Consider the following 22672-nt stretch of genomic DNA (forward strand, 5'->3'; position numbering starts at 1 on the left):
CATTTTTTCTAATAAGTCTCCAAGGCTTAATCCAAACACAGATTTCTAAAACACAGGGCACACATATTTTATTTTAAAAATAAATGCCAAATTATTTTCCAAAGTGGTTATAATCTCACTTATAAAATTGTAAATTATGTATTCTTGTTGTTCTTCCCTTGTCACTCGCTGGTGGTGCTGTTAGGTGCTATTATAACTCATAGAAACCTTATGAAAAGACCTGAACTTTGTCCTGTGTCATCCTCATCAGCTCAGACATATTTATGTCCAATGATAGTCACTGTGTCAATTCATTTTGTTAAGGGTCTTCTTCTCTTTTGCTGACCTGTCCAACTTTGATGACTCTTTCCAAGGACAAGTCCCTCCTAATAACATGCCTAAAGTAAGTGAGATGAAGCTTCACCATCCTTGCCTTCAAGAAGTACACTGGCTGCACCTTTTCCAAGACATATCTGGTTCTTTTGGCAGTCCATCTTACGTTCAATACTTTTCCAACACCAGAACTCAAAGGTATCTATTCTTCTCTCACCCTTATCCACTGTACAGTCTCAGATGTACAGTAAGTGTGTGAAAAGACCACGGCCTGAATGAGGCATATCTTAGTCCTTAAACTTAAATCAATGCTCCTTAATACTTTGGAAAGGTCCTTGACAGTAGACTCCTAATGCAATTCATCTATACCCTTACAAATACTTGTTATTTCCTATCTCTAAGGGATACTGGAATCACACTGATTAAGTGCTTGACTGCTAAGTAAACAGTAGTTGTTGTTTACCTTCAAGTAGAAATCGACTCACAGCATGTTTCCAGAAGTAGTTAATGACATGGGAGGAGACTGCCCATTCTTCCAGACAGCTGCTGGGAGATTCGAATAGTGTGCAATGATGCTGTGAGTGTAACTCTTCAGCAGTAAGGCAACAGTTAGTGATTTAAATTTACAAGCTGCTCCACAGAAGAAAATACAAGTTTACTGTCAGAATCCACTAGATGGCACACGATTCTTACCTCTAGTCTATACTTTCTTTCAGTTTCAGTTTTCCTATGCACTTAAGTTAAATATTCCTATATATAAAGGTTTGTTCTCTACTCAAAACATTTACAAATTCTTCATGGTCTACTGAGAAAATTCTCCAATAGGCATTCAATATCTTTCAAAATCTTCTCCAATTTACCTTCCTTATCAAACTTATGACCCTTCTCTTTTAAACTGGTTTATATTTGATTGTCTCCAGACTGTAACTTCTGGTAGTCTAGACTCTTCTCATTTATCTCAGCAATATGTTAAAATCGTACTGTTTAAAATTTCAACTCAAATGCAATTATGTCCTCACCAAGACATTTCTTTCCATTCCTGATAAAGACCATGATCTTTTCAATCACTTGCTATGCATCTGAAAGCTGGAAAATGAATAAGGATGACAGAAGAAGAATTGATGCCTTTGAGTTATGGTGTTAAGAGTATTGACTATTCCATGGATTGCAAATAAATGTCTCAGGAAAAGTGCAGCCAGAATGCTCTTTGGAGGCACAGATGATAAGGCTTCATTTCATGTACTTCAGGTTATTTGTCAGGAGAGACTATTCCTTGGATACGGACATCATGCTTGGGAAGGCGGAGGGTCAACAAAAAGGGGTAAACCCTCAACAAGATCCACTGACAGTGACTGGTGCAATGAGCTCAACTATGTCAGAGATTGAGGATAGTCAGAATAGGACAGGGTTCATTGGGTTGTCGATATATATATATATATAAACTCGAAAGCACTTCACTACCACCACCTTGTATAAAAATCTACTGAAAGTATAACTGTGTGTAATATACTAAACATTTTAAATCCTATTTGCTAGTTTTCCTAAGTATGCAAGAAAAATGGGTAATTCCATGCCAAGGTAACATAACTGATGATTGGCGGAGCTATGTTTCGTCTTACTATACTAGTCTGACTTCAAATTCGGCTGGTTCTACTATTCCACAATACTGTGATTACAGAATTAGTATTACTTAACTATTTAATTACATTTATCTAGAACATTTTTTCTGAAAAAAAATACATATATTTGAAATATATTAATATTTTTCTATAAAAATTACTTAAGATTATTAAAATATATGCATTACAAAAGTAGCTGCTGTTAGTGCACAAAAGTTGTGGTCAAAGCAGAAGAGGAAAAGAAAGACTGTAACTAAATGTCAGAAAGGAAGTACCTCAGAGGATAGAATTTCTGTTGTTGTTATGTTCCAGAGTCACCTGTGACTCACAGCGACATTAGCTCTGAAAGTCGCCCTATCCAGTGCCCATCTCATTATCTCCAACAGACTTAATCTCATTTCTCCAGTCAGTGAGTCAATCTATCTCATCTTTGATCTTACTCTACTATTCTGTCCCTCTACCCTTCCAAGTATGATTGATGTTCCTCTCCAAGGACTGGTCCCTCCGGGTCATGTGTGCAAAGTGTGTGAGACAGAGCCTTGCCTTTAGGGAGCAAATTGGTTTCACCCTCTCCAGGACAGACCAGTTTGTTCTGGCGGTTCATGGTATGTCAACAAACTTCTCAAGCACCACAATTCAGAGGCATTTATCCTTCTTCTGTCATTCTTAGTTATTGCCCAGCTCTCTTGACGTATAACAAGTAATTGTGAATATCATGGCCTGGATTAGGTGCATCTTAATCTCCAGACTGAACTCCTTGCTCTTCAATACTCTAGAGGGTCTTTGATAGCAGATTTACCTAACACAATTAGTTTTTTTCATTTCTTGACTGCTTGTGCCAGTGTTGATTGTGGAACCAAACAAGATGAAGTTATCAACAATCTCAACTCTCAAGCTCTTCTCCACCCATCATGAAGCTGCCAACTGGCCCAGTGGTGAGAATCCTTGTGTTCTTGATGTTGAGCTTCAGTCCATATTGAAGACAATAGTACCTGACCTTATGCAGCAAACGTTTTATGTCCTCTTCAGTTTCAGCAAACAAGGTTGTGTCATCTGTATAACTCAGGTTGCTGATGAAATCTTTCTCCAAACCTGATGTCAAATTCCTCCTCATAAAGTCCAGCTTCCCAAATGACCTGTTCTGCATATAGATTGAGAAGATATGGAGATAGGATACATCCCTGATGCACACCTTTCCTGATCCTGTTTCCCTCCTCTGACTACTGGTTCATGGTCCAAGTATAGGTTTCACATGAGCACAATTAAGTGTTCCAGGATTTCCATTCTTTTCAAGGTTAGCCACAATTTGTTGTGATCCACACAGTGAAATGCCTTTGCATAGTCAATGAAGGACAGACAAGACATTCTTCTAGTACTCTCTGCTTTCAGTCAAGACACATTTACTGTTGGTTACGATGTCCCTAGTGCCACAGCCTTTTCTAAACCCAGTCTGCACATCTGGCAATTCTCTGCTGATGTACTGATCCAGTCGTTTTTTTATAATCTTCAGCAGGATCTTGCCTGTGTGTGATATTAGTGACATCATTAGACCATTTCCACATTCTTCTGGGTCACCTTTTTCTGGAATGGAGATAAGTATAGATCTCTTCCCATTAGTTGGCCAAGTAGTTGTCCTACAAATTTCTTGGCACAACCTGGTGAGAACATCCAGGGCAGCAACTGTGTCTTGAAATATGTCAATTGGTATTCCATCAATTCCTGGAGTCTTGTTTTTTGCCAATACCTTCAGAGCTGCTTGAACTTTCTTCATTATCACCATCACCTCTCAATCACATGTTGTTTCTTAAAATTATTCTGTGTCAGCCAATTCTTTTTGGTATAGTACCTCTTTGTACTCCTTCAATGCTTCCTGGGTCATCCAACATTCTGCCTTCAGCATCCTTCAGTACTGCAAGTTGAGGCTTGAATTTGTTCATTTCCTTCAGCTTAAGAAATGCTGAGCAAGTTCGTCCCTTTTGATTTTCCAACTTCAACTCCTTGCACATTTCATAATACTTTGCTTTGTCTTCCTGTGCTGCCTTCTGGAATCTTCTGTTCAGCTCCTTAACTTCTACATTTCTTCCCTTTGCTTTGGCTTCTCTTCTGACATTCATCTTTTCTTTCTCCTGTCTTTACAGGGACTTTTAGCATTCTTCTTGAATGATATTCCCCCAGCTCATCTGGTCTTTGCTCATTAGTGTTCAAGGCTTCAAACCTGTTCCTGAGGTGGTCTTTAAATTTTGGTGAGATAAGACTTGAGATCAAATTTTGGTTCTTGTGGATTTTATTTGTCTTTAGCTTCAGTTTGAACTTGCATATGAATAACGGATGGTCTGTTCCACAACCAGCACGTGACCTAGTTTTCACAGCTAATAATGAGCTTCTCTAACGTCCCTCCCCCCCACTCCCCCGGTATAGTCAGTATGATTCCTGAGTAGACCACCAGGTAAAGTTCATGTGTATAGTCACCATTTATGTTTCTTATAAAAGGTGTCTGCAATGAATAGGTCATTGATTGTAGTGAATTCTATCATTTTGTCTGCAGCCTCATTTCTGTCACCAAGTCCATACTATCTGACCACTGATCCTTCTCTGTTTTCAACTTTTACATTCAATCACCCATTATACTTAACTGAAATTACATTTTTTATGAAGTAATATTACTTATAAACTGCATTACAATAGAGTTCTTAAGGTTCTGACTTCTCTTATAAGGCTTACAACAAAGTACTAGTCTTCTTAATTAACAAAGAAACAACCTATCTATTAAACAGAGTAAAGAGACAAAGCAAACTTTTGATATCTGGAGTAGGCACTGTAGGAATTTATTAAAGATTGCTTAGTAGAAGCACCATAACCAGATAAAGAACCCAAATGAGAAATGGGCAGAGGATATGAACAGATACTTCACCAAAGACATTAGGATGGCAAACAAACATAAGAAGAAATGTTCAAAATGACTAGCTCTAAGACAGATGCAAATCAAAACAACTCTGAGGTATCATCCCACCCTAGAAGCAACAGCAAAATTTAACAGAACAGCAAACAAATTCTGGAGAGGTTGCAGAGAAACTGGAACCCTTATTCATTGTTGGTGGCAGTGTAAAATGGTAAAACCACTATGGAAGGCTGTACGACGCTTTCTCAAAAAGTTGGAAATAGAAATACCACTACTTGGAATATACCCTAAAGAAACCATAAATGCCACCCAAGCAGATAAATGCACACCTATGTTTATTGTGGCTTTGTTCACAATAGCAAAGAACTGGAAACAACTCAAGTGCCTATCAATAAATGAATGGATAGAGAAGCTGTGGTATAGTCACACAATGGAATACTAAGCTGCATTGAAAAAACAAGGAACTCATGAAATATTATACAAAATGGGTGACTGTGGAGAACATGATGCTGAGTGAAGTATCTCAGTCACAAAAAGACAAGTACTGCAAAGTGCCACTGTTGTAAAATGGGACTGACATTGGGCTTGGAGGGAAACTAAGAGGGGATAAATAACATATATCGCATTGAAACAGATGAGAGAGAGAACTGTTTAGGAGGAATATATGATCAGATATTATTATCACAAAACAGTCCAGAATGAAAGCTGCATAGTGGAGTGGACTGGGGAGATTGTATAACAACGGAAGATTTTTTTTTTTTACTTTTCAAAGAGAAAAGCAAACTGGGGGGGATGGGTCGGCATCAAGGAAAGTGCAACAATGAATGAATGGAAATCCAAAATCTCTCTAAACGTTCATTAAAATAAAAAAAGTATGTAAGTTACAGTATAGCTGTAGAAATAAAAAAATATTTTTAAAAGAGAAAATAAAGATTGTTGAGTAGAAATGAGAGGTAAAACTTACAACCTTTATTCTTTTAAGAAGAAAAACAACGCTATTTAATAGTTGTTCTGCTAGATGGCACGTGGCTAACCCTGCTGATAGCTCTAGAAGAATCATAGTAGGTAGTCTTGGCTAGAATAGGAGAAGAACAAAACATAAGAAGATAAAAACGAGTAGGCTTACTATATGACAGAGAAGGATGGCACTCCAGAAAGTCTTTGAACCTGGAACTATGCTCATCTCCAAGCTCAACTTTCAACTAAACAAAGTTTAAAACAAAATAACCAAAAAACCCTCATTGCTAGCTGACTTTCCACTGAGTTTCTAAGGCTGTAAATTGTTCATCTTTCTCCCAAAGAGATGCAGCTCTATTCAAACTACCACTGGGGTTCTGTCTTTAGGTTAGCAGCACAATGCCCTTCACACTACACCACCAGAGCTCCTTATCTAAAAAACAGACTGGTCTGTAAGGTGGATGACAGAGAGGTGGGTTGGAATTCCACCTCAGTATCAAGAAAACAACAATTTTCACCACTGGACCTTTCTACTCATTTGTCTTAGAATAATACATGATCAAAACACAGTAATACAAGAATAATACAAGATCAAAATACAGTAACACAATATATAATAATAATAATACAAGATCAAAAAGGCAGTATTTGTCCAAAGATCAGGAGATAGAAAGCTCTCATTGCCCATCAAGTCAGAATCTACTCATAGGTGACCCTTCAGAGAAGTGCTGCTTTTGTGTTAGCAGCAAACCTCTCTACAAAAAATAAACAGAAATGATATTTATAGGGAAGATGCAGAAAAGTGCCTTTACAATATGGGTACTGCGATTTATATCGTAAAACTAAATATGTATGAATGAAAAACCAATTTGCTCTGTAAATTTTCACTTAAATAATAATTTAAAAAAGAAAATTAATCAGCAATTCTAAATCAGAATGCAATAATTAGAAGACATTTTTAAGGGAGCTCTGGTAGCCTAGTGGCAAGAAGTTGCGCTGCAATCCTAAAGGAGCAGGGCTCGAAAGAAGGAGAAGTAATCTCCTCTTGTGCCAGTTGGATTTGATTCAACAGTACACAACAAGGGGGGGGGAGGCATTTTTAATTTAGTGACAAACATATTGTTGTTTTTATGTGCCATCAAGGCTTCTGCCACTCATGAAGACCTTACTGCACAATAGCTCTGAAACTTGTCCTACGCTGGGTCAATCTGTCTCCAACACAACATGCCCAAAGCATGTGAGATGGAGTTCCAAAATCCTTTCCTCCAAAGAGCAAATTGACTTCACCCTCTCGAGGATAAACCCATTTATTCTTTTGGCAATTCATTATATGTTCAATAATCTTCTCCAGCACTACAACTCTAAGGCATTGATTCTTCTTATGTCATTCTTAGTCATTGTCCAGCTCTCTGATGCATAACAAGTAATTGTGAAGGCCTAGATTAGGTGCATCTTAGTCTCTAGAATGACATAATTGTACAATCAGACTGTGGAGAGGTCCCTGGCGGCAGACTTTTCTAATGCAATTCATCTTTTGATTTCTTGACTGCTGGTGCCAAAAACATTCGGAAGGGATCTGGAAAACAGGTTAATGGTGGGCATAGTTCAATGATGTTTAATTTTATAAAATATAAGGAATGGGAATGAGTGTATGAAACACAATGTGAATGAATGATAGTGTGAAAACAGAATGTATACAAACAAACATAAAATAAACATTTATTTTTTTTTTATTTATTAAAAAAAGTGTTGACTGCAACCAAGTAAGCTGAAATTGGTAGCAATTTTGATCTCTTCTCCATCTATCATAGTGCTGCCAATTGGACCAGTAGTGAGAACCTTTTCTTTTCTTGATGTTAAGATTCAATCAATATTGAAGACTGCAATCCTTGACCTTCTGCAGGACACTAAAGGACACTTCAGGTCCTTCTCAGTTTCAGCAAGGTGTGTTATCTGCATAATGCAGCTTGTTGTTGAGTCTTTCTCTAATCTTGATGCCACATTCCTCCTCATAAAGTCCAGCCTCTCGAATGATCTGTTTCACATATAGCTTGAAAAGATATGGGAAGAAGATGTATCTCTGACACACTCTTTTTCCTGATTTTGAACCATGTAGTAGTGTTCCTTGTTCTGTTCTGACAACTGCTTCCTGGTCTGGTAAAGGTTTTGCATGCGCATAATCAAGGGTTCAAAGATGCCCATTCTTCTCAAGATTACGCACAATTTGTTGTGATACACAGTCAAATGCTTTCACATAGTCAATAAAATACAGATAGACATCCTCTGGTGACATCCATCTGACTTTGGCTATGATGTCTCTCATGTCCCAACTTTTAAAACTGGCTTGTATTTCTGGTAGTTCTGACAATGTACTGTTCCAGTAGTTTTGGATAATCTTCAGCAAGATTTTGTTTGCAAGTGACATTAGTAATACTGTTTGCTAATTTCCACATTCTTTTGGATCACTTTTTTTTTGGGAATGGGAGTAAATATGGATCTCTTCCAGTCGGCCAAGTAGTTGTCTTCCAGATTTCCTGGCATAACCTGGTGAGAGAATTGATGGAAAAGCTCAGTATCAGCTGTAAAAACTGTGCCAGGTGATTATTGTGGAACAACCATCAATTACTCATATGGAAGTTCAAACTGAAGCAAAATTAAGTTAGATCAAATCCACAAGAACCAAAATTATACCTTTGGTCTATTTCCACCTGAATTTAAAAACCATCTCAGGAACAGGTTTGAGAGCTTGACATTAATGAAGGAAAACCAGATGAGCTGTGGGAGGATATAAAAAAAAATCCATGAAGAATGCAGAAGGCCATTACAAAGAAGAGAAAGAAAAGACCAAGATGGATGTCAGAAGAGACTCTGAGTATTGCACTAGAACACAGAGAAGCCAATGCAATGGGAAGAAATCAGGAAATTAAGGAGCTGAACAGAAGATTTCAAATGGCAGCTCAGACAGACATAGCAAATTATTACAATGAAATGTGCAAAAAGCTGGAGTTGGAAAATCAAAAGGGTTGAGCTTGCTTATTACTTAAGCTGAAGGAACTGAAGATCAAGTTCAAGCCTCAAGTTGCAATACTTAAAGATGCTATGGGTAGAATACTGAACAATTCAGGAAGCATCAAAAGAAGATGGGATGAGTACACAGAGTCACTATACCAAAAAGAACTGGCTGACAGAAGAATTTTAGGAAACAACATATGATCAAAAGGCAATGGTGATGAAGGAGGAAGTCCAAGCTGCTCTGAAGGAATTGGCAAGAAACCGGACCCCAGGAATTGATGGAATACCAATTGCCATTGAAATGACAAGTATATTAGGTATGCTTTAAGTAGTTTTGTGAATGGAATTTTTTTTGTAATTAGACATTATATAAGCTACATTATTATTTTAAACATGCAATTCACAGTATAGGTAAGTAAAAAGAAAATAGCTTTGTCTGACCTAAAGTTGTACTTTAGTTTGCTCTGTTATGAAAAACACATTATTTGAAATAAAGAGTATTTTGGTAGCTATAACAAAAATATATGAACATTCTACCATGATTATTTTCCTCACATTATAGAAAATTACTTCTTTTTTTTTAATTTAAATTTTTTTTTGTGTGTGTGTGTGTGTGTGTGCGTGTACCGTCAAATCAGATCTGACTGGTACAGGAGGAGATTGCCCCTCCTTCCCCGGCAGAGCATCTGGTGGATCGTGCACCTCTGGGATTGTAGTTGCAGCTTCTTGCCACTAGGCCACCAGAGCTCCCCAGAAAATTACTTCTAAATACACTTGGGACCATGTACTCAAACATATGTTATATCCTAGTGATTTATGCCTCAGTAGTTTTTCCATTAAAAAAAAAAATTCTTTCTAGTTTTTAAGCAGTCACTTAAGCCAAAATAACTCTCTATTTCCTGGAGAAACAAAGGAAGAAGGAGAATCAGGAACAGGAGGGGAATAGCGAATGTATTGGCAGGAGCCTCCTTTTCTAGACTAGAAGAAGTGAATGTTGTCTGGCTACCATTACTGAACATTTTGGTCAAAAATTCTTCAGAAGAAATCTAATCAACAGTGTATAGCTACAGGAGAGAATGTCAAAAGACCATGGGCTCATAACTTTATTGAGTCATGGAAGCTAGATGAACTCCTAAAACTACTGCTCTGAAATAATCTTTAAAACCTCAACCAAAAATATCCCCTGAAGTAATCTTGAAATGGAAGAACAGCTTTAGCTTAACTGGTGTTCTTTTTTAAAAAATGAATTTTAATGCAAGTTTACAGAGACTTAGGGTTTCCATTCTTTCATTGTTGTACTTGTCTTCCTGCCGACCCCATCCGCTCAATTTGCTCTTCTCTTTGAAAAAGAAAAGAAAAATTCTTTCATTGTTATATAATCCCCCCCCCCCAAAGTCCATTCTACTGTGCAGCCTTCATTCTGGACTCCTGTCGTAACAAAGATCTGCCTATATAATTTCCTCTGTGCTTTGATTATTAAACCTGAGACCAAGCAAGGCTTATTGAGAAGTGGTAGATGTAAAGCAAATTCATGCTGTTTGTATTTCCGAAGAAACTAGAAATTACATACTGCTTTTCAGAATAGCTATTTTCAGCATCCTGAAAATAAACACAAAGAAATAAAAATTTTAAAAGGTCTATACAGGATTGGAGGATGGCTGATTAACAGCCTGCACTATGTAGATGACATATTTTGCTTGTAGTTGTTGTTGTTCTTGTGTATAGCAGAGTGGAAACAGACCCATAGCTGACTCTCAAGAAGGTTTTCAGAGGCAGTTAATTGCAGGAGAGGAGATCACCCATCCTTCTCCCGCGGAGCAGCTGGTGGATTTGAACAGCACACCTTAAGGATGGCAATGCAGCTTGTGAAGAGAACTTGAAGTATTTGCTGAAGAAGATCAAACATTATAAGCCTTCAATATAGATTACATCTCAACATCAAAACGACCTCACCCTGGACCAATTGGCAACATCATGATAGCCAGAAAAAAGACTGAAGTCAAGTATTTAATTTTACTTGGATCCACAATTAACACTGCAAGAAGCAGTCAAAAAAATCACAAATCTCCTCCCAAAGACTCTTCAAAGTGCTAAAGAGCAAAGGTGTCAGTTTAAAGACTAAGGTGTGCCTGGCCCAACCACAGTACTTTCAAATGCTTTTTTAATTTATGTGAAAGTTAGACAACATATAAAAAAGAGAAACAAAACAAAAAGCCCCAGTGCTCGCGAAGACTGCCAAAAGAAAAAAAAAAATCCATTATGGAGGAAATGCAGCCTAAGTGCAACAATGGTAAGACTCTGTTATACATATTTTGGGCATACCATCTCTGAAAGAAGAGAAGATGCTTGGAAAAGGTGAGGGTCAGTAAAAAAAGAGAAAGACTTTCAAAGAGATGCAATGATACAATGCACAGTGAAAAAAAAGCATGGGGGAAAAACAGCAGAGATTGTAGGGCTAGCAAATGACAGGGTACAATTTCATTCTGTTGTACACAGGTTCACTGTGAGATGGTGGTCATCTAACGAAGTGTGGGATAAGAGGGAGAAAACTAGAAAAGTTATCTAAGAACTGTCGGGGGCATTGAGTTTACATTAATGTGGGAGGAAAAAAATCAGAAAAGGAGGTTAATAACAGCTGCACAATTTAGAGTGTCCTCATTACTGAGTACATATGAACTAGAAACCTGAAATGAGTTATGTTCGGGCTGTTTATATTCTAAGGAGCAAAAATAAAATAAATGACTTAAACAATCTCCAGAAATTAAGCTAGAATTAAGAAGGTATGTAATATTAACCAATGTTGCATATGCAAGAAAGGAATGAAAATTAAGGATACAAGGAAAAACATCACTGAGCCTACATACTAAAAAAGTTTCAGCTGAGATAACAGTGATTGATGTATCAGAAATCAACATAAGGTAAACTATAGTTTTACAATGAAGAGAAAGTGGGATAGAACAGACTTGTGATGAGAAAAATAAGGCTTACAGGTCTGGCAGGTAAAATACTTTTCTACAGGGGAGCTCTGGTGGCCTAGTAGCAAGAAGTTGTATTGCAATCCCAAAGGTACACTGTTCGAATCCACCAGATGCTCTGCCGGAGAAGGAGGGACAATCTCCTCCTGTACCACCAGTCAGATCTGATTTGACGGTACATGCACAAAAAATAATAAAATTAAAAAAAAATACTTTTCTACATGATGAGATCTAAGACATGGTATCAAAAAATGCAGAGGATATTAAACCTCTTCCTGACCCCTCAAGTCCAGAAGAGATTAATTAGGAAAGGAAGCTTCTTTTTCCTAAGACAAATATTTTGAGTGATCCTAGTCTGTTGCAAAAGTTGACAAACTTTTCCACAAAGGTGTTGATAGAAGTATTCTAGGCTTTGTTGGCTATGTACAGTATCTGTCACTTCTGGTAAGACTGTAAAATGGTGCAACCACTCTGGTGTTTCTCAGAAAGCTGAACACTGAAATTCCATTACAACTTAGCTATTCTACAGCTATACATCCCTAGAAAATTTACCCCAGGAAAACAGAACTGAAAAACAACTGAGATTTGTACACCGATGTTTATAGCAGCATTATTCACAAGAAAATGTATTATTATAACAAGAAAATGGAAACAGCCCGAATGTCTATTAACAAATTAATGGACTGAGAAACTGTGATGCGGCCACAGAATGGAATATTATGCAGGGCTCAGGATCAATGATTTACAAAGAATGTAACATGGGAGAGGCTAGAGAACATTATGCTGAGTGAACTAACTTTGTCTCATAAGGAAAAATACTGCATGAGACCATTATTGTAAAAATATAAGGATAACTAATAAGATGTGTACCAACGTCCAAAAGGGGAAGAGGAGGGTAGAGGAGGGCCAAGAGTGGGAAAGGGAGGAAATCATGAGGTTGCAGAGTTTGGTGAGTGGAAGGAGGGAATTAGGAAAGATTTAGTGGGGACCTGAAAAGACAGGGAATAGTGGGCAAAGATCTATGGTGATTAATTTTATAAATGCAATGTATGGGAATGATCCTATAAAAGACAATGTGAATAGAGGAATGTGTGAAACACAATGTATATAAATGAAACACAATATATAAAAATTTTGTATGCAAACCAATATAAAATAAGAATTACCTTAAAAAAACAGGCCTTTAGAAATGTGAATGTCATTAAGTTTTGTGGGCCTTACAAAAAAGAGACTGCTGACCAAATCTGATCCACAGATCATACTTTGCCAACTCCTGGTTTATTGGATAAAATCTGTAATTATTCAGTATCCCAGAAAAGGGTGTTAAATAAATGACTCACTCCAATTATATTGTTTCAAATTCACTTACTTCCTCTTCCTTAGACACAAAATTTTCCATTTTTCCTTAACAATCAGCCTAAGGCCTATCATAAATCTGGGCCTCTGTTCTTAACTGTTCACCAAGGCAGCAAAGTGTTTTCTCCATTTCTCAGCTTAAGCAACTGATTAACCATTCAAAACCCAACCCACATGTCGTAATTCACCCAAGCAGATGTCTATTGTTATTTCTACTAAAATCTTTCTACTGAAAAGGAATTTGAACAAATGTCCCTTTAAAGTATCTGCGATTCTTCTTTTTTTTTTTTTTGAAGTAAAAGAGTAAAGATTGATTTACTAAAAAGTTACATCCCCGAAGGGACAGACCTCCCTCCTTGAAACAAAATATGGAGAGAGGCAATCTGCTAGTGAGTTGAGACCCTATTTATCTCCTCCTTCTCTGGGTGGGTCCTGGGGCTGGAGTCTGGACCTGTATGACGATGCAACAAGAGCTCAAAGTTTAGTGAGTGGTTCTCATTCTAGTCCCTGATCATGTACCTAAAGTGCCCAATACTTGTGATATCACATGCCTATCACCAAATCTAAGCAATACTGGCTTTCTGATTCTAGTATCTTAATTTTCCAACCATAAACTTTTGTCTTTTTTCTTGGTTCTAATCCTAACATTGCTGCTGGAGAGGTTAAGCCTCTAAAATCTTTTAAAGTTCTGGAAGATTATCATTCTAGCTGCTCTCTATTGGAACTGGCCATTGTCCTGCTTACAGGGGCTTTGAATCTCCTTATGGCCCTATTTCAGTGGGTCTCTAAATGCTTTGGCTGCTATGCCAAGAGGGTTGACAGACACAGGATTGGGAAGCAGGGTTGAATAAGATAGTATCCTTGTAGAGCCATCTGCTTAATGTAGAACACTTGGAGAAAATTAGATGTTTGGGTCCTACCTTGATGGTGAAGAAAGAATCTGTCTTCTTGAATTATCCTGGGTTTCAGCCATCAAAATGTTAACATGTGGTGGTGGGTGTCCTAGTTCATCCTTGTCACAGAGGCAAAAGAAATATGCCTGGCAGAAGAGACTAGAGAAAGGGGATGGTGCCCAAGTACCAAGGTAATATAGCACACAGCAATTTTAATGTTTCTTGGCAGAGTAGATTTTAGTGCGTGAAGCATTAATATATAGGCTGAAGCATTTTATTAGAGTACAGAGACAAGAAGAAAAAGATAAGCAGAAAGAAATGAGAGTAAAAGATTAAAGAAAGATTTATTAGAGAGTTACATCCCCAAAGGGACGGAGCTCCCTCCTTGAAAGGAAATATGGAAGAGAGAGGCCTGTGGTACTCTATATAGTGGGTAGGGGATTGGGATTCTAACCAAAGGCAAGTGGTTTAAATCTACCTGTTCTGAGGAAGATAGACAGGTATTTTCCTTTTGTGAGATTTGCAGCCTCTGAAAACCCAATGGATGGTCAGTTATGAGTTGGACTGACTCCACGGCTAAAAGATACTGCCTCATATACTCACTACTTTTAGTGTCTCAAGGAAAGGAAGTCATATTCATCTTGGTATTCTCACTGTCCCCCACCAGTGACTAACAGTTTCTGGCAGATAAAAAAAAAGCTCAATAAATTGTAATAAATGAATGTACTGTACTACTCAACACTGAAATATATTTGTGTGAAAACTACTGATATAATACTAAAATTTTTACTTAATACAATGATAATAAATTCTACTGTATATTTTTTTGAAAAAGAAACATTTCATTTTCATTTCTCTGTGATTTTAAGAGAATTTTCTATTTTACATGCCTGGTTGTGTTCATGAGTTGTACAATTATCTGTTCCATTATATTCTGTTAGTTGTTCTCTTCTTTTTTCTCTAATAAGAATTTTATGAACATCATCTTCCAGTCTACTGAAGAATCCTCCATCATGTGATAAAGTCTGAGATGAACTCAATTCCTGTCAAAAATGAATTATGATTTACTATCATTCAGAACAAAAATCTATAAATTTTAATAACCCCAGTTAACTGCCAGAAGGATAATATAAAATCACAGTGAGACAAATCAGTGTGATCCTATTTCCAGAAGACAAACAATTCAGACACAGACAGCAGTCTTTTCCCATTATATCCTCTGTAGCTTTCAACAGGCCTAGGCAATTCCAATCTACCTTTGTCTTTATAGATTTGCCAATTCTAGACATATGTTATGAATTAAATCATACAACCTTTTGTGATTGGCTATTTTTATTTAAACTGTTTTCAAGGCTACCACTACTTTGTTTTTATTGCTGCATAATATTTTATGAATACATCTCATTTTGTTTATCAGTTCATCAGCCAATGACTATTTGACTTGGTTTTACTTCTTGGTGTTAATGGATGAAGCTATTCTGAACATTCATATACAAGTTTCAGGTAAATATATGCTTTGAATTTTTATGATTATCTACTTAAGAAAACTGCTGGGTCATATTGTTGATTATGTTTATTCACGCTTGCAGAACAACTAGATGGTTCTCCAAAATGGCTTCATTGTTTTCCAGTTTCACATTCATGAACCTTCATGAACATGAGGGAATTTTTATCTCTACATTCTGAATTGTTGTTGCTGTTTACTGCTGAGTCAGAACCAACTCACAGCTGACCCTCCAGCAGATTTTCAGAGGTAGATAATCATACGGGAGGACAATGTGCATATTTTTCCTCCAGAGCAGCTGGGGGATTTCAACTGTGTGCCTCTGAGACTGCAGCACACTTACTATGTCTTTTTAATTATTGTTGTTGTTACGTGCTGTTGAGTCAACTACAACTCATAGGACCCTATGAACAAAAGATATGAATCCTGTACATCCTGTGCTATCCACACACAAGTCTACTGTTACAATCACTGTCAATCCAGCTGGTAGTGGGTATTCCTCTCTTTTCTTCACTTAATTATAGTTACTGTGAAGTTGGAAGTGGTTTTGTTGTTGGTGATATGTGCTGTCGAGTCACCTGTGGTTCAGAGACCCTCTATATACAACAGTTCTGAACCCTACCCTATACTAAACCGGTCTCACTGACTCCAACACACCTAATCCCATTGCCCCAGCTACCAAGTCAATTCATCTCATCCAGGGTATTCCTCTTCTGTGCTGGCCCTCCACCCTTCTGAGCATGATGTCCTTCTCCAAGGACTGGTCCCTTCTGGTACATGAGTTAGAGCTTCAAAATCCTTAAATCCTTACCCTCTTCAAGACAGACATATTTGTTCTCCTGGAAGTTCATGGCATGTTCAAGACTCTTCTCCAGCACCACATCCCAAAGGCATAAATTCTCTGAGAAGTGATTTTAGGGTTTTAATTTTCTGAAGGCTAAATATATTAAACATCTCTTCAAGTGCTTACTAGCCATATGCAAGTCTTCTCTGTAGAAATGTCCATTCAAATCCTTTGCCCATTTTTTAAACTGAATTATGTGTGCTTTTATTAGAAAGTGGTAAAAATTCCTTACAAATTTTAGATATAAGTCCCCATTTATAAAGGATATAATTTGCAAAGTTTTTTATTCAGTGGGTTGTCATTCACTTTCCTGATGATATTCTTTACATCACATTTCTACCGCTCCCAAATTTTGGTGAAGTAAAATATATTTCTTATTCTTTAGTTGATTTTTTTAGATCATAACAAAAAAATAATTATTGCTTGATACAGTTATTGCAATTATTTGCTATGTGTATGAAAGCTGGACAATGACTAGGGAAGATAGAAGAACTGATGCCTTTGAGCTGTGGTACCCAAGTACTGAATAAACCATGGACAGCTAGGAGAACAAACAAGTTTGATCTAGAGAAGGTGATACCAGGCTGCTCCTTGGAGGCAAGCATTCTGAAGCTTCGTCTGACATACTTTGGACATGTTGCAAGGTGGGACCAGTCCTTGGAGAGGGACATCATTCTAGGGAGGGCAGAGGGACAGCACAGGAGAGGAAGACCCTCGATGAGATGGACTGATTCAGTGACTGGGGTATTGGGGGTAGGTGTGTCAGAGACAGTGATGTTGGCACAGGACAGAGCAGGGTTAGGTCTGTTGTACATAGGGTCGCTATGACTCACAGGTGACTTGATGACACATAACAACAACAATCAAGAGTCACAAAGACATTCTATTTTCTTCTAAAATTTTATGAGTTTCACCCTCAAATGTAGGTACTTAAGTCATTTTTTGGTACAGACGGTGAAGAAGGGGCAAAATAAGCTATTTTGAGTGTGGTCATCTAGTATGCCACTGTTGCGATTCTCAAAACACAACTGAATGTAAATAGAATGGTTTATTTCTGAACTTTCAATTCTGTTCAACTGACTTTTTTGCTCTGCCTCATGAAAGTACCACAACAGACTGATCATTGTAGATATGCACTGATAAATATTTCACATTTAAAAATAATGTTTAGAAAAGAAATATGCCTCCATGATGAAAAGATTTTATCACTATTTATTCATCTATATAGGGAGCGCTGATGGTTCAGTGGTAAAAAGTTGCACTGCCAGCCCAAAGGCAAATATAGTTGGAATCCACCAGCTACTCTGTGGGAGAAAGGTGAGCAACTACCTCCTTTGTGATCTACGGCTTCTGAAAACCTGCTAGCGGGTCACCTATGAGTTAGTGCCAATTTAACAGTACATAACAACAACAACAACAACAACAACAACAACAACAACTAAAATTAGCAATTTTATATATTCTCCAAGAGAGTATATCCTCCCCAATTTCTTGTTGAAGAAAATACTGCTCTCATGCTCATGGCTTCATATATGCCCTATAACTGGATAATTTATCCAATTTAATTGTATCCATTAATAAATTGCCCAAAAGCTTATCAAATAATATCACCAAAATCAACACAAGCAAAATCCTGCTAAGATCATCCAAAAATGACAGGAATAGTACACTGACAGAGAACTACCAGAAATATAAGTGGATTTAGAAGAGGCCATGGCAACTAGGGACATCATCCTCAATGTCAGATGGATCTTGGCTGAAAGTAGAGAAGACCAGAGAGGAAGGCATATCTGTGTTTCATTACCTATGCAAAGGTATATGACTGTGTGGACCACAAGTTGTGGCTAACCTTGAGAAGAATGGGAATATCAGAATAACTGATTGTTCTATACTTGGATCAGTAAGCAGTCATCAAGAAAGAGCAAGGCAACACTGCATGGTTCAAAAACAAGAAAGGAGTGCATCAGGGATGCATCCTGTCTCCATACCTTTTTTATCTATATGTGGGACAGAATGGAAGACTGGACTTAATGAGCAGGAATGTGGCATCAGGATTGGAGGAAAACTCATAAACTGTGTTATTCAGATGACACAATCTTGCTTGCTGAAACTGAGAAGGACCTGAAATGTTTGCTGCAGAAGGTCAAGGACTGCAGTATTCATTATTGATTAAAGCTCAACATCAAGAAGACAAAAATTCTCACCAATGGGTCAAATGGCATGGAGAAAAGAATGTGATTATCAACAATTTCAGCTTGCTCAGGTCCATAATAAACATTCTTGGTACCAGGAGTCAGGAAATAAAATAACTAATTGCATTAGGAAAATCTGATGTCCAGAACCTCTCCAGAGTGCTGAAGAGCTATGATGAATCTAGAGACTAATACGCACCTGATCCAGGCTACAATCTTCACAATTATGTGGTATGTATGCATCAGAGCGTGGGACAAAGACCAAAGATGACAGAAGAACTGATGCCTTTGAACTGAAAAATAATACTGAACATACCATAGCCCACCAAGAGAACAAACAGGTATGTTCTGGAAAGGATGAAACCAAGATGCTCTTTGGAGGCAAGAATTCTGAAGTTCTGTCTTACATACTTTGAGCATGTTGCCAGGAGCAACAAGTCCTTGGAGAAAAGACATCATGCTTGGAAGGGTGAAGGGCTAGTGCAGGACAGGAAGACCTGGATGAGATGAACTGACACAGTAACTGAGGTAATGGAAATAGGTGTGTTAGAGGTAGTGAGATTGCCTCAGGATGGAGCAGCGTTCAGAGCTGCTGTGCACAGGGTCACTACAAAACATAGTTAGCTTATGGCCTAGTGGAGAAAGTGAAAACAAGTTTCTCCTTGGAGGCAAGCATTTTTAAGCTGTCTCATACACTTTGAGCACATGATCAGGAGGGACTGGTTTGGAGGACATTGTGCTTGAAAGAGTGAGCATCAGCAAAGGATAGGAAGACCCTGGATGAGATGGATTGACTTGGTAACTGGGGCAACGGGATTAGGTGTGTTGGAGTCAGTGAGACTGGCTCAGAACAGGTCAGGATTCAGAGCTATTGTAGAAAGGGTCACTATGAGTCGTAGGCAACTTGATGGCACATAACAACAACATAACAGCCATTACCAAGTAGTTCCGTAACAGCTCAGGTGGAGTAATTGGGAGAGAGTTGAGCTGTTAACCCAGATATGGTGCGCCTCTGATAGTTAGAATTCATTGACGGCTATACAGGAGAAAGATGGGCACTTGCCTCTCGTGCCATTTACTGTCTGGGGAAAGCCAAAGAAAAGTTAGAAATGAGAAGATTTCCAATCCATGGCAATGACTGACTTGACCACTGTGAGTAGGAAATCGAGTGTCCTAGTGAGTAAGGAGTTGTGCTGCCAACCCAAAGATGGAAGTTCAAATTCAATAGCTGCTCCACCACAAGAGAAAAAGATGGGCAACTTCTTCCCATGCAATTTATCACCTCTGAAAACTCAGGTTCCGCGATGAGTAGGTTCTGACATGATGGGCCATAACAATCATCATTATCAGTATTCTACTATAAGGGACCATAATGCTGGCTAAGTAGGTACAAGGACTGAGGCCAGAAGGGTCAGGCTGTCTCTGGTGATGCTGCAATCCCTCCCTTTCCCCAGAAAGGAGATCCAGCATAAAGTGGAAATTAGTGAACAATACAATCAATAGCACATGCAAACAAAATACTGTTGCATATAACAGTACAATGACAGGGAACTGCCTAAAGTTCAAGTGAGGTTTAGAAGTGGCCATCAAACCAAGGATAGCACTGCTGATGTCAGAGGGACCTTGGAGAAAAGCAGAAAATATCACAAGAATGTATATTTGTGTTTTATTTACCATGAAAAAGCATCTGATTGTGTGGACAATAACAAATTATCAGTAACACTGAGAATAGGAATCCCAGTACATTTGACTGTGCCCATGCAAAACCTATTTCTAGAGCAAGAGGCTGATGTGTGTACGGAGCTAGGGAATACTAAATGGGTTAAAGTAAGAAAGGTATACATCAGGGCTATATCCTTTGCAATATACCTATTCAAACTGTATGATGAACAAATCATTCAAGAAGCTGGACCTTGTGAAGAAAAATGTGGCATCAGGATAGGAGGAAGATTCACTAGCAGCCTGCATTAGGTTGATACAATGTTGCCTCTAAAAATGAGAAGGACTAGAAACACTTGCTGTGGAAACCAAAGACTATAGTTTTCAGTATGGACTACATCTCAACATAAGGAAGTCAAAAACCTTCACCACTGGACCAATAAGTAACATGTGAAAAGACTGAAATTGTCAATGACTTTACCTTACTTCATCCACTAACAATACCCTTGGCACCAACAGTCAAGAAATAAAAAACACACTACATGGGAAAAGTTTGCTGTCACAGAATTCTCAAAGTACAGAGGAGCAACCATGCCAGTGTGAAACTAAGATGCATCCAATACAAACCATGGTCTTTTCAATCACCTGCTATGCATCTGGAACTGGACAAATTTCTTCATGTGTGTTTGCCATCTCAATGTCTTTGGTGACATACACTGTGTTTTATAAAATTAATCATCCCTACCACTGGGCTGACTGGCAGCGTCATAATGGATGGTGAAGAGATTGAGATTGTTCAGAGTTTTAGTTTGCTTGGATCCACAGTCAACACTCCTGGCACCAGCAGCCAGGAAATTAAAAGATGTATTGCGATGGTAAAGTCTGCGGTTAGAGACCTTTCTAAAGTGCTGAAGTGCAAAGATGTCAGTCTGGAGACTAAGGTGCGTCTGATACATGCCATGGTCTTTGTAATCACTTGCTATGTATCGGCGAGCTGGACAATGACTAGGGATGATAGAAGGAGAATTGATGCTTTGAACTGTGGTGTTGGAGAAGAGTACTGAATATACCATGGACTGCTAGGAAAGGAAACAGGTTTGTCCTGGAGAGGGTGAAGCCGGACTGCTCCTTGGAGAACAGGATTCTGAAGCTTCGTGTGACATACATACTTTGGACATGTTGCAAGGAGGGACCAGTCCTTGGTGAGGTACTTCATGCTTCAGAGGGTGGAGGGGCAGCGCAGGAGAGGAAGACCCTCGATGAGATGGATTGATTCAGTGACTGGGGTAATGGAGGTAGGTGTGTTGGAGATGGTTGGACTGACACAGGATAGGGCAGAGTTTAGGGCTATATTATAGGGTTGCTATGAGTCACTGGCGACTTGACGGCACATAACAACAACAACAACAATCCATGCTTAGCATTACTCCACATTTTTAGGTCCTCACTGGATCTTTCCTAATTCCTTCACGCCCCTCCCTCCGTTGTGACCTCACGATTTCCCTCCCATCCCACCCTGAGCACCTCTACTCCTTCCGCTTCCCCTTTAGACACTGGTACACATCTTACTAGTAATCCTTCTATTTTAACAATACTGGTCTTATGCAGTATTCATACTCAGATTGAGTTAGTTAATTCAGCATAATGCTCTCTAGCTTCTCCATGTTATACAGCAGTTTTCAAAATCATTGCTCCTGAGTGCTCCATAATATTCCATCCTGTGAATGTACCTCAATCTCTCAACTCATTTGCTTGTTAATAGACATTTAGGCATTTAATTTTCTCATTATTTTAATAACATTGCTATTAACATTGGTGTACAAATCTTTGTGTCTTGGTTCAAATGCCATCGGAGTATATTCGTGGCAGTGGAACAGCTGAGTTATATGGAATTTCTATGTCCAGCTTTTTGAGGAAACGCCAAACTGTCTTCCAGAGTGGCTGTACCATTTTACAAACCCCCCAAAAGTACATGAGAATTACAATCTCTCCACATCCTCTCTAATATTTACTGCGTGCTGTCCTATAAAACTTTGCCACTGCTACTGGGGTGTTTTCTCACTGGGGCATGATTTGCATCTCTCTTATTGCCAGTGATTCTGAACATTCTTCACGTGCCTATTGGCCATACAAATATCTTCCTCTGTAAAAAGTGTTTCCATGTCTTTTCCCTATTTTTTAACCACGTTAACAGTCTTTTTCTTGTGTAGGCCCTATAGCATTCTGAAAACCTAATTATGAGATCCTTATCTGAAATGGTATTTATGAGATCCTTATATGAAAAGGCATTTGACTGTGTGGACCATAACAAACTGTGGCTGACTCTGAGAAGAATGGGAATCCCAGAACATGTAATCGTGCTAATGCGAAACCTATACTTGGACCAAGAGGCAGTCGTCAGAACAGAGCAGGGCAACACTGCATGGTTCAAAATTGGGAAGGGTGTATGT

At 38.3% G+C, this 22672-nt stretch overlaps 1 protein-coding gene across 2 annotated transcripts in view; it reads right to left on the reverse strand.

Moving 5' to 3' along the window:
• GKAP1 (G kinase anchoring protein 1) overlaps nt 1-22672 on the reverse strand; it is a 232528-nt gene that overhangs the window by 76589 nt on the left and 133267 nt on the right. Inside the window, exon 7 of one of the 2 annotated variants that reach the window (XM_006901950.1) lies at nt 14914-15066. The exons of the other annotated variant lie outside the window; for it this stretch is intronic. Within the exon in view, the coding sequence (XP_006902012.1) occupies nt 14914-15066 (153 nt within the window). The remainder of the gene's footprint in view (nt 1-14913; nt 15067-22672) is intronic. 2 annotated transcript variants of the gene reach the window in all.

The sequence above is a fragment of the Elephantulus edwardii genome, unplaced genomic scaffold, assembly GCF_000299155.1.
Source record: "Elephantulus edwardii isolate Elephantulus edwardi_28Jun2011 unplaced genomic scaffold, EleEdw1.0 scaffold00353, whole genome shotgun sequence".
Taxonomy (NCBI): domain Eukaryota; kingdom Metazoa; phylum Chordata; class Mammalia; order Macroscelidea; family Macroscelididae; genus Elephantulus; species Elephantulus edwardii.